The 13034-nt window shown below is 46.4% G+C and overlaps 1 protein-coding gene across 1 annotated transcript in view; it reads right to left on the bottom strand.

The window, feature by feature from the left end:
• RPTOR (regulatory associated protein of MTOR complex 1) overlaps window positions 1–13034 on the bottom strand; it is a gene marked incomplete at its 5' end in the record, with an annotated part of 215924 nt that overhangs the window by 110949 nt on the left and 91941 nt on the right. The window contains one exon of the mRNA XM_025216909.1: window positions 8640–8699. Coding sequence (XP_025072694.1) covers window positions 8640–8699 — 60 coding nt within the window. The remainder of the gene's footprint in view (window positions 1–8639; window positions 8700–13034) is intronic.

Here is a 13034-nt window from a genome sequence, read left to right as displayed (position 1 = left end):
CTGTTCCAGGTAAGCCTATCCCTAGTTAGCTAAAAAGAAAGGCATTATATTTGCTGTCATCTGGCTGCATAAAATGTGAATCAGTTAAGAGATCCAAGACCAAAGTCAATGGGGTTCAGAAAGGCCAGCTGACTTAGCAGCAAGGAATTCAGAACGGGGGTATCCTCTCCTTTCCTTTCCCTCCTTTCCACCTCAAACAGCTGGCTCTTCCCCAGTTTGCCACTGTGGAAACCCCTGTGCACATGCTAGTCCTCCCATGTCTCAGTCAACCCCAGGGGCCTTTTCCCTAAACACATACTGCTACTCCTGCATCTCTGCAGATTTGCTTCTGCCATACTCGCCTTGCTCGATTTGACTGTGGCCTCTACCGACTCCTTTAAGGATGCCCCCAAAGAAATACATCCAGCAGCAAATCAGGAAGGGACACGCTCCCCTCATTCCCCACTAGGTTCTTTCTTCTGGACTACAAGCACATTGGTCTTGGATTATCTTTGTGTCTTGTGCAATGCCATGCACATGCCAGTAAATTCCTGATGAACCAAGCAACATGTCAACACTTCCATTATTTTCCCTGGAATTGATGTTATAATTACCCAGGTCATCTCATTTTCCATTCTTAAATATTGGAACAATATTTGCCTTCTCTCTCTCCTCTGGGACTTCCACCGTGCTTCAAACTTATTGGAAATCTATAGTGATAATTCAAAAGCTGCCTGACCAGCTCTTTTAAAACTCTTGGGCACCAGCTGTCCAGAATTGCTGATTTTCAACGATTCGTTCAGGAGCTGTTCATACCCTTCTGAGTTTCTGCTACAATGAAATGCGCAGCATTATGATAGGATTACATCTTTTCGTGTTTCCCTCTACCCCAAAAAGAATAATAAATTTAGATTGGGCATTTTTGCCTTTTCTGTATTATTATTGAAAATTTGCCTTTCCCATTTAATAATGAATCAATACGTGTCACTGAAAAGATTACTTCTCGTCCTCGTATACTTAAACAATATATCGTCTGGATTCTGATGTTAAACAAGCAGAAAGTTTTGACAGGATAGCTTCTGCTAAATTATTTTTTGCATGACTTGCCAGGTTTTTTTAACATCTTTAAATTAAGAAAATTGGAAAGAAATGACTAAAAGATTTTACCAACTCCATTGTTTGCTTATACTTTCTGTCTACTGTTTAAACAGGTTGCTGCGATCCAGGGCATTTGCAAATATGAGCCACTGTATGGACAGCTATTAATTTCATGCAATTTTCTGTTCAGCTTGCTGAAACAAATGAATTAGTTTATCTTTAGATGCTTCATTTTTGGAATGATTATAAATCTACTGAAGTCATGTCAACTCCCATCTACTGTTATATTTTTATATTAGTTGGACTCTCATAACATCTGTTTAGCCACATCATCTTTATATAACAGACTGTTTTAGATGTTACATAAAGATTTGGAGAACTCATTATTTCACAATTTCCAGCATTTGGCATTTTGCTCAGACTAGACAACAAAGCCAACAACCAGGTAAACAGGCCAGATTTCCCCTCCCCTCCCCTCCCCAGGCAACACTTCCCTATTTTAATATCCTCTGACTCTATATTTTGTTGTTTAATATGCTGCTATAGCAACACCTATGAGAAAGACTGGTGAGGGGAAGAGATGAAGTTGCCCCAAGTGGATCTGAAATCCCAGCGGTAGAGAAGCCAGTCTCAGTTTTAATGCAAGAGACAGACGAGGACATCTGCACCCCATTTCCCTTGGAAACAGCAAAAAAGGTGACCGCAGAAAGGATGTTTTAAGCCACTCAAGCAATTACACAATGAATCCAGGAACTCCACTTGGCAGCGACCCTGACAATTTTGTCAATGGTGGCAAGCTTAATGATTAATCCCTTCCCCTCCCCGTCAGTTTATGACTTTACAATGTGGAGAATATTCCAAGCCGCTTCTAGGCCACTTCACCCCTCCACTATAAGTGACATAAAACACACTGAGATGCCTACATTTTTAAGGTGATCTAGCAGCCTTACATACTGTGTCCCAGCTAGCAGTAAAACAGAAGCGATGTTCAAAGGAAACAGCTTTGAACCCCAGCTCTGGTGTGTGAAAAGCTTGCGGAGGGATGCTACTAGTGACAAAAGGCAATCAGATGATTGGAGCATCAACCATTCTTAGCCTGTGAATTTTGAACATAATGCAAACCTGCGAGGGAGAAGACACTACTGATTCACTCTAATTCTCGTCCCGTGTGAAGGTTTCAAAGGCAAGGCTTGCAATGTCTTGGGCTGACGCTTTGGATTTAAAAGGAGAGCACAACTCCAAGGGTAAAACATCTGACTGTAACTGCCTATCTGCTTACCTACCATGGTGCTAGTGCTTCTACGGATATTAAAAGCCAGCTTCACACCTCCAGTAGCAGGTACAAGCAGCCAACCTCTGATGGGGAGTAGCTGCATCAGCCAGACACCATTTCTTCAAAGGCCAAAATATACAAAAGGAAATGAGATGAGGATGCTGGTGCCAGCCAGGCGAGGGGAGGCAGAGGCTAGTCTACAATGCAAGCCCCAGGAAGGGCAAGACAGTGCCACCTCCTTCCCCGTGAGCCTGTCTGATATCCGAGATGGAGAAACAAGAGCTGTAACTGTTTTCATGAGGGTGATGACTGTGAAGCTTAAGCTGGGCCTACTCACAAAAGTTAAAATACAAAATATTGATGACTGCTGCATAGTGCAAAAGGACGTTTGTTTGCGGCTGGGCCTCCTGAAAAGAAATAATGAGGCATCGCTTCCAGCTTATCTTACGATATTTATGATGATTTTAAGCAGGCTGCTCCGTGTCTGCGTGAAATGTCTATCCTCGATTAATATATTAATTATTTCTTTGCAATTAACTCAGGTTTCTGTACAGGGAGAGAGATTCTCCATGTGGGTTTTGAGAGGTGTCTCCTCTGGATTGACTCTTGTTTTGCCTCAGTGGTTCCCTTGATCTTCCAAGGACAAGGCCTCAAAAACTTTGTCTTTCCCGGTTGTTAATCAACTTCTTGATGTGTTCCAACTCAGTAGGAACCGATAACCTCCTGTTACGGAGGAAGGTAATTCAATCAGATTTGGGACTTTCTGATAACCGAAAATGAACAGTTTGATTAACAGGCTTTTCCTGCTAATTATTCCTTGGCTTTCTCTCTTGATTTACACAACTATGAGAATGCTTTGAAGATGCTGAGCGAAAGGGTATAAAAGGAGGAACGAAGCAGCTAACAGTGCACGCTTCAGGAATGAGAAATCCTTCTGACAAGAAAGAACAGCTGCGCCCACCTGATCACCCGCTGAACAGATCCAGGCCTTGAGAAGCCAACAAACTGAGACCGCCTCTTTGCCTGTATCGGTGAGGTACTACCACTTTTACAGCTAAATATGCTGGACTTTGCTTTGCTTTCGGCTCACTTAATAGTGAGTAGTTGTAGTCAATAAAGCCTCTCTCTTATTCATCAAAAGAGTGGTCGTGTTGTTCCTTTACACACTAGTCCTGAATGCCATTTCATCATTTAACAAAGGGTCTTCACTTTTAGGCTGCTCTTGGAGTATATGCCTCTGCCTACGGCAGTGATCCTCAACTCAGGTGCCATGAGATCCTTTCAAGGGTGCTGCACAATATAAGCACTGCTGGGTGTGCAAACACTGACACAGTAGGGCTGTGCGAAACGGCACCGTTCTGTTTTGACTTGCGTTTTGAGGCTTCGACAGAACAGCGTTTCGTTTCAAATTCTGTTTCAATTTGAAACTGCTGTTCTGTTTTGTCGAAACAGTCAAACTGTTTCAACGTTTCACCCATAGGCTATAAAGGGGAAGCTCAAAACTGCCTCTCTCATCTGGCAGGAAGGTTGGGGCCCAATCCCGGGAGGGCTGCGGGGGCTGTGCCAGTCCTCCCGGGGTTGCGGGCCCCTAATGTGCCTGCCAGATGAGGAAGGGAAGCTGGGTGCTGCCGCCTGGGACCGAGGAGCTAGGGAAGGGGACTGAGCCCGATCGCTCAGTTCCCCTACCCAACGCTGGGGAAGAGAACTGAGCAATCAGGCTCAATTGCCTTCCCCTGCGCTGGGATCGGCTTCCTGCAGCCTGGCCATGGGAAGTGGGGAGAGCCAGGGCTGCATTCCCCGCCTGGCTGAGCCTGGGAGCACAGCCCTGGTTCTCCACGGTCTCCCACCACCTGGCTGCTGGCTCCTTCGAAACTCAGAAGGTTTCAAAAGTTTCGAAATGTTTTGACCAGCCTCGTTTTGAAACCCTGCGTTTCGATTTCGCTGTTTTGAGCTCGAAATGAGTCGAAACAATGTCAAAACGAAACAGCCGGCAAAATTTCGCACAGCCCTACGGACTCGGTAGATAAACCCAGAGATTTCAAACAGTAATCCACAGTGTTAAACACACTCTGACCTCCCATGGTGTTTCTGAGTGCTTTGCAACAGAAGAATTCTTCTTTTATATTTCCTAGTCAAGAAACAAGTGACAGTGAAAGAGCTGGCATTGCCTGAGGGGTGTCTTAGGTCCAACAAGATGGGAATCACAGGTCTAAAGTGTACTCACTCCAGTAGGATGGGAGGCTTTTAGGTCTCACACCAGATATTGGTCCTTCAGGGCTTGTTATTTCTCTGTTCTAACTTCTTTAATGAGTAGGAAGCTAGTGCTTGATGCAGAAGAGGCAGACACCCTTTTCCAGGGAATATTCCTAACAGTGAACTTACGTTGTATGTCATGCTTTAAATACACTTACGTAGTGCTTTGAGGAAATCTCCACTTGTACTGAGGATTAGATCACTGTTAAGACAGAACCTCTTGGCTCAGCTTCACAGTTCAGCAATGCAAAGCCAGGGCTGCTCAGGATGACAAAATCCTTTCCCCTTCCCCCCCAGCATCAGTGGACAAACCTCATGGCACCACATGCTTTTCTATTATTAAGCAACTTTCAACTTCACAGCCCAGCTTTCCCCTCAAGCCCTAAAACAGTATTAGCAGGCACCATGTGTGTCTAGATGAAACATGTTTAACCTCCATGCAGATCTGCTTTCTTCTCAAAATGCACACATTTTCACCAAGGGCAAGTGGCATGCAGTGCCACGGGACACAGCATCCAGTGGGGAAGTCTAGCTGCCGCCTGCCTGACACATCATTACTGAAAATAATTTGAACAGCAACTTTTGGTAGCTCTGCTGAGGTAGGCAGGTTCTCTTTACCCTTCAGTAATCAGAAAGCCAGACAGCTATCCATGAGCCGCCTCCAACTATTCATACATTACAAGGCTGTTGCCTTCGACTTTCACTCTGTCCAGGCCACTAGTTATTAAATGGCCTGGATTTCTAATGCTATCATTTGAAGTTCATGCCTTATGGAAAACGCTGGAGCAATCAAAATAACCATGTTTGCCATGTGTGTAGTGTGTAATTTAGTACACTGCAATAAAAATCTATGAAGCGTACTGCAAACAAGAAAAAAACCCAGCTGTGTTCAACAATGATGTAATTTAAAAAAACCAACCACAAAGCTCTGTTCCCTAACTAGCGAGCTGTGCCAAACTGCAAAGTAACACAGTTCTGAAGAGGAGAGAAGTGCTGAATTCATTTTCTTACTTTTTTACATTTACTTTAACTAACAGATCTCTGACCTGGTTCTGCATCCTCACATATGGTGAGCTGAAAAGATATCTCTGTTTCTCTGTGTGATCTGTCACTACCCGAGTACCTTGTTCCATCAGTTTTAGTGAACAGTTGAGACTGGATCCTCACTTACAAACATGTGAGTGAATGCCTAATATAATTAGACACTGCACTAGGCACGTAGGAAGCAATCTTAGGAGACACATTGCAATCTGTGCCTGTGCACTGCCCAGCACCAGCCAGGGTAGTCACCATCTAGCTACCTTGGCCTTCTCTCACGGCACAGTCAGAAACCAGCAGATTTTAATAGTAAGTTATACTTTGGCTTTCAAAACTAAGATTTATAAAACTACAGCTCGGCTCCTTTGATCGAAATTGGAGATGGGGGGTGGGGGGAAATGTGAAAAATCATATTTTCATAGTGATCTAATTTGTAGGGTGAGCATGACTTTACGCTGAGCACTTGAAAAGGTGCTTGTGTGCCTCGTACCCACCTGCTTCTTCAAGTACAATGAACAGAAGAGGCAGTGCCATGGAAGTGCAGCTTAAAACGTATCAGAGGGCGAGTTGGGTGGGTTATTTAACACGGAGGCGCTCTACCGAGGCAAGACCTGAACCAGGAATTTTAGCTGATGCAATCCTACCCTCATCACCATTACTGTAAAAGATCATTTGCTTCTGGCAGTCAGAGCCATGAAGGATACCTGTGTACCACTGTGCCCTGCAGAAGCCTTCAAGAAAAGCATGAAAGGACACCAGAAAATACTGCTATTGTACCTGCACTATTTGAACACCCCGATACCACCCCTGCCAGTCCAGAGAGAATGCCCTCTAGTTCTTCAGGTTTTGCCTCATTAGGTGAAGGGGATAATTGGCTCTGGACACGCACATGCCAGACTTATAAGTCTCTGGCCTGTTCTAATTAATCTTGACAATGAGTGCTTCTAAAGGCAAACATTTCAGAAATTGAATGGTCTTTTATTAATTGCTCCAAGGTAATTTAACTTGGGTACACAACAATCTCCTAAGAAGAGGAGGTTCAGAAATAGTTTCATAGTTTCTAGGGTCGGAAGGGACCTGGGCAGATCATCTAGTCCGACCCCCTGCCATGGCAGGAAAGAGTACTGGGGTCAAACAACCCTGGCAAGATGGTCATCTAACCTCCTCTTAAAAACCCCCAGGGTGGGAGCCTGCACCACCTCACTTGGAAGCTGGTTCCAGACCCTAGCCACCCTGACCATGAAGTAGCGCCTCCTGATGTCCAACTTAAACCTTCCCTCTGCCAGCTTGTGACCGTTATTCCTGGTCGCTCCTGGCAGCGCCCGGGGGAACAGGGACTCCCCCAGCGCCTGTTGATCCCCCCTGACTAGTTTATAGCAGGCCACAAGATCCCCCCTCAGCCTTCTCTTCTAGAGGCTGAACAGGTTCAGGTCCCGTAACCTTTCCTCGTAGGACCTGCCCTGCTGTCCCTTGTTCATGCGAGTGGCCCTCCTCTGGACCCTCTCGATGCTGTCCACATCCCTCTTAAAGTGCGGGTTAGTAGTTAGTATAAATACTAACCATGTGGCACAGATTTCAGAAAGTACGCACGCGAAGAATGCAAATATCTAGTACCTTCCAGGTGGGCAAAATAAATGTCCTATAAGAACCTACTGAAAACAAAGAATGCAGTGGATGAGTTTGGATTTTAGCTTTTCTATGGCCTGGGTGGTTTATATTAACTGGAGATTTTGAAGAACAATTCACTTTGTTAATCAGTTTGTCTTGGGCTGTCTAATAACCTGCAGTTATGGTCAAATATTGCTTGGATGAAAACATTATAATGGGTATCAGTGCCATTATGGACCAAAATATAACCGCACTGTCAGGCAGAAGGAACATTAGAACACTGTGCTGATGAAGTGGGAAAAAAATCGTGCTTTGTTTTTTCTACTTTCTTTGTTTTGTCAGAGCTTGGGGTGTTGAATAGATCCTACAGCTCATAAAAGAGAAGGATAGCTGTGGCTAGGAACACTTGTCGCTTAGACAAGTGCTGTGAACACCTCCCCTGCAGAGCTCCGGCGCTGGGCCCCTACAACAGCTCTGCCAATGCGGCTCTCCCGGCCTGCAGTATTCTCTGTTATGCCAGACCTGCACGCGCCTTTGCCAAAGCATCTAAGCAGCAGACCACTGCTGCCCCAGGGACTCCAGTTCTGAGCTCCCATGTTTTCCAGCAATGCACCTTCCTAACAGGTGCACCTGACTTCAGACACTCTTTGCTATGTCAGTCGTAAGCTGATGCTTACTGAAAGGCAATGAGCATTTATGTAACATCCCTGTCAATCACCTCTAATAAATTCTCTTATGTTAGCAATGTGCACCCAGAACAGCTGTGGGCCTTGACAACACTGAACCGCCATAAAAGTGACTGTGATCCAGATTTGGGATCACCACTGTTCTCAGGCTACCACAGGACGACGGTGTCAAAAATGAGACCAAAGTGAACTTCCAGCTGAAAGGGCCGAGCAAAGCACTTGGGAAAGTGTAATACTCCACATACTGTCCACAGTGCTGCCTGCTAACCAGTCACTGGCCACGTTTCTTGCTATGGAAATTACTGCTCGTTGCACCAGCATGTGGTAAAGCAATACGGCAGACCACAACAGCACGGGGATTCACAGATGCATAGTCTGCAAGGCTGGAAGGGACCTTGGAAGATCATCGAGTCCAGCCCCCTGCACCAAACAGGAAAGGCAACGGGGGTCAGCTGAGCCCAGCAAGGGCCGAATGCAGGATGCTGGCTAACCATGTGGAAAAGGGGAGCACAGAAAGTGAGGGGGACTCAGCATCTCCCCAGTGAGGCTTGTGCTGCAGAAGTGCCTCAAAGTGCATGCCTGCAAGCAAACAGAGGGCCTCCGAGGACAGCCAGCTAAACTAATTCCTCCTCCCCACAAAACCAACACAGAAAATGGAAATCAGGAAAATCAGAGTGGTTTTAATGTCATAAAATCCTGCTTACTTTTCTATTAAATCCAGTGTGACTCCTGGCACCAGTCTGACACTCTTCTGCATGCAAAACCTGCAGAGAACAGAAGAAAAATAAATCATGCTAATTAAATATTTAATGACAGGACTCAGTGCAAAGAATAAGGGAGAGGGTTTCTATATTAGAGTTTTTGCTTATAAAATGATGTTTGGGTGGAAAACTTTTCCATGGCATAGCGAGAATCAAACAGGGCTCTCAATATTTGTCGCACTCATGATTATGCAGTGTTTTCCATCGTCACGGTGTCAAGCCTGTGGTATTGTAACTGTCACAGTGACAAGTTTCCCAACACAGAGAAGGGAGAAAAAAGGGTTCACAGTCATCCAGCACAGTCCCTTGGGAGAAGGAGCAAGACACTAGAGCCGAGTAAGTATATGCTAGCAGAATAATGATCTGTGTTGGCTGGGTTTCCCTGAAGAGATCTGGCACAGCAGGAGGGGGAGAGAGTACGAGCAATGTGTCAAGATCAAACACCTTAGTTATACAATTTTTAAAAATTTAAAACACCAATTCAATTTCTCTAGCAATTAAAGGGACCGGAGTTTCAGAAAGCCGGTACGGGGAGATACAAAGTCCTGTTAGATCTGCAGTTTGCTCTAGCTAGACTACTCCCCGGCCAGGTAATTGTCAGTGGGGAAAAATGACCAGCACAATTCTCCAGCAGTAGCCCCTTTTCTCCAGCATTTCTGAAGATGAGCTGAGTGATCTCCGATTGTAATTAGGGAACAGTGGCTTTAAGGAGACTCCCCCGTGGAGGGGAGGGGGGGATGCACTTGCCATCAGTCCCAGCAGAACATGAACTCAGATTTAAGAGAAAGGCCCTTACACTTACAGAGAAAGTCTACCAACAGCCTCAAACCACAGGCAGCCAGACCCCCGAGGGGCTCAACAGCCTAACGCTGAAACCCCAGCTCCAGCAACACCCTGGGCAGCAGCGCTGTGGGTTGGGGGGTTCCCTTGGGAGATGGGAAGGAACCCTTTCCAGACCTCTCCACGGTTGTGCCACTTGTGCATCCAATAAACAGGGAAGTATTTCCACCAATTCCCCACGGTCCAGCAAGGAGCAAGAACCCCAGAGAGCTGGGCTCCTTGTTGTGGAGGGACCCCATGCTCACTGCTGGAGCCTTAGGGACTTCCCACCTCCCCGCATCCTCTCCCTGTTTTACACTCCACTTTCAGAGACGCCTGCTGCAGCCATGATCAGACAGGGCAGCTCTCACGGAAAGGCTCCATGGCTGATCATTTATACCATCCATCATAAAGAAGCCTTGAAATCATACAGCAGCTCTGCCAAGGGATCTCCTACACACACTGCTGGAATAATGTGTGGTCAGTGCACAGCCACGCTACAAAGCAGGGAAGAAATAGTATCCCCGCTGGAAACTGCGGGGGGAATGGAGGGTGGCACTATGTTTTTACCCGAATCAGACTGGAGACGGGATTTAGTGTCCCCCGTCATACAAAGAGTGCCGTTAGATTTTATAACTGCAGTGCCCAAGGCTGCCTATTTGTCTCCTGGAAAAGAAAACATAACAGACTTTTCCAACGTGCAGGGGCTGCTGGGCACTCAGGCATTACTTACTCAGAAAGAAGAGGGACGTTTAGTGACTGACCGACACTATTTTGTACAGCTCTCTTTGGAGGGCTCCCATCCAAAGAGCGACCTGACCTAGCCCTGCTGAGTTAGAGAAATCAGACAGGATGGCAGCAGACGGCGGCGTGAGAAGCGCTCCTTTCCCCACGGGGCTGGCTGCGCTGCCTAGTCAGCATGCCTCAGTCCCCTCCAGGCTACACACCAGGAGCCCAAGAACTGAACCGCAGACTCTTGCCCGGCAGCAGAGCGCACGTGCCACAAGGCAAACGGATCCGTCAGCCTCTTTTCTTGCACGGCGTTGTGGCAGATGCCTCATAAGCAGCAAGCTTTTGATTATGACTTGCTGCTTCCCAGCTGCAAGCCTCCCCCACACACCCAGACAGTCAGGAGAGCGAAGCTGGAGAAAATGTCACTGTGTCAAGCACTTGCTTCCGTTTCTGAAAAAACAGGAAGCAAAGCGCACTTTTCGGGGTCAGCCGCAGAGAGGCTTCTCCCCAAACTGCGTGCGTTACACAGCTATTATTTCGTGCTCTCCTTTGGGAACTTCCAGCGATGCACCACAGGTGAGACATCAATACGCTTGGACTTCAGATGTCTCAGCGGTGCCTTCACCACCTCAAAGGCAAGCGAATGAATAAAAACAGATTGCATTCGATTAGGGGGAGAATCACCCATTCTGGAGCATGGCCCCTCACTGGAGATCTGCTTGGTATTCATTGTAATGAAACCGGTACAGCCAGCACTTGCGGCTTTTCTCTACGCAGGGCTGGGACTGCAACAGGACCAGCACCGCGCTTCAGAAGAGCCTGATGCAGGGAATGCTCTGAGCCCTCTTTTAATGAGCCCCTGCCACTTCCCTGCTAACTTGGAGACAGCCAGCCTCGTTTGCTAAATCTCCACTTAACTAGTAACAGACGCTCTGCATTTCCTCGCTCCTAGCTGCCGACTGCCAAGAAAATGTGCCTGTAAACAGAATGTTCCTTATCCCTGTCCTCCACCATCCCCATCCTCGCTCGAGTCCGTGGCACTGAGACACGATGTCTCAAACAAACAGCTGTGGCATCACGGGTTACAGAGGAAAGCCATTACATAAAGATGTCTTGTGAGCACAGGGGATGAAAACAGAAAGGAAGTTCCTACCATGGTCAAACGGACTCGGAATAAAATATTATCCTGGAAGTTAGCTCAAATGTCAGGGGAGCCTTTCAATACTTTGCCCAATGTACCCAATTAAGTTTGGGAAAGTAAAATGAGTTCCATTACCCAAAATATTGCAGAAAGCAGCAGCACACTCAGCAAAAGTCATGCTTAAAATGCTTGCTTTAATTCACCAAAGCCGGATAACCCTGCACGGTGATTGCCAAAGACATTACGTGACAAATACGCTCTGGCTTGCTTCGCACTTGGCTGAGAAAATTTCAAGGAAAAACAGAGCGGAGCTGCAGGAAGTGATGGCAGACTTCCCTTCTGACTCACTACTGATTCAGTCACTCCGCATGGTGCTTGGGGGCTCTGCCTTACAGGAATTGACATCTTTTGGGTGAGTCAGTCCCCAAATTCTGGCCACTTCAAGCCATTAAAGCATCCTAGGCACCACTTGAAAGAGAAGAAAGGGTGTTATCCTTGATGTCCTGGATATATCGCAATTAGGCAGTTAAGTTCTGCTTCCTTAGATTCCCCATACAATGCAACATTGATTCAGTGTTGTCTAACTGTTCTGCATCAAACTGTGGGTAGTGTTACTAAGAGATGCTGTGTCCTTGCAGCAATCTTCCCCAGAGCTGGTTGCATCTTCATGGTTGGTGAACAGATCCTAGTATTTCCATACATAGCTGGAGGCTGGTGAGGATGGAAGACGCTGAACATAAAAGTAAGCTAATATTGCAGGTCTGAGGAACTGGAACATAGTTAATACCTGTCCTCCAAGGGTTCAGCTCAAGACAACGGCTGATCTACCCTCTTGTGATATCCGGTGCGGTCTGACAAATGATGGAACCAAATCCTGGAACTTCCGTTTCTGAAACCTGTTTAACTTCCCACCTAAATCGAACCTGCTGCCTTCATTTTGGTTGTACCCCTCCTACAAAGATAACCTCCCCGAGTGCTTCAAGGGGCCAGAGTTCCCTTTCAAGACGCACATGTTTTCTGGATCACTCCCAACAGATTCTCCTTGAAAGTCAGAAACAAACATCACCTGCATTCACACGGGTTATAAAAAGCCCTTGTACCATCAATTCATGAAAGACTAGCAGACTAGCCCACCGATTTCCGCTGCGGTGCTGAATGAGAGGAAAACAAATGTTACAGCGGTACAAAGTACCTGCCTCCTTGTTAATCAGAAATGGCAACTTTAGCAGAGTTGACCCTCTATAAAAATACAGGGCTATGGAGTCACGCTGAGAGCAGCACTGCTTAGGAGTCAAAGACAGCGCTCAAGTGCATCGTATGCTGCTAAACCATGCAAAACGTCCTCCCATGCATCATATCCAAAATCAGTCAGCCTATATTAGAGGGCTCCAAAACTGATGTTATTGCAGAGCTCTGAATCTCTCCTCACCTAATGGCACGACGCCAAGCTCCAACTCTCATTCCATAATGCTGGTAAAAGAAGAAAAGCAGCTAATCCCAGTTCTTACAGAGCTGGAAAGAATTTTAAGCAGGGCTACGGAAAGCAAGACGAGCCCAAAAAGTAGCAGAGCTCCTTCTGCAAGGAAAAGGCACAAACAAGATTAAAAAAAGCCCTCCAGTGTGTTTCACAGGTTTTAGCTGAATGA

This window comes from Alligator sinensis, unplaced genomic scaffold (genome assembly GCF_000455745.1).
Source record: "Alligator sinensis unplaced genomic scaffold, ASM45574v1 scaffold1200_1, whole genome shotgun sequence".
NCBI classification, from domain to species: domain Eukaryota; kingdom Metazoa; phylum Chordata; order Crocodylia; family Alligatoridae; genus Alligator; species Alligator sinensis.
The sequence above is the reverse complement of the archived record's forward strand: the minus strand, read 5'-3'. Positions and strand labels throughout refer to the sequence as shown.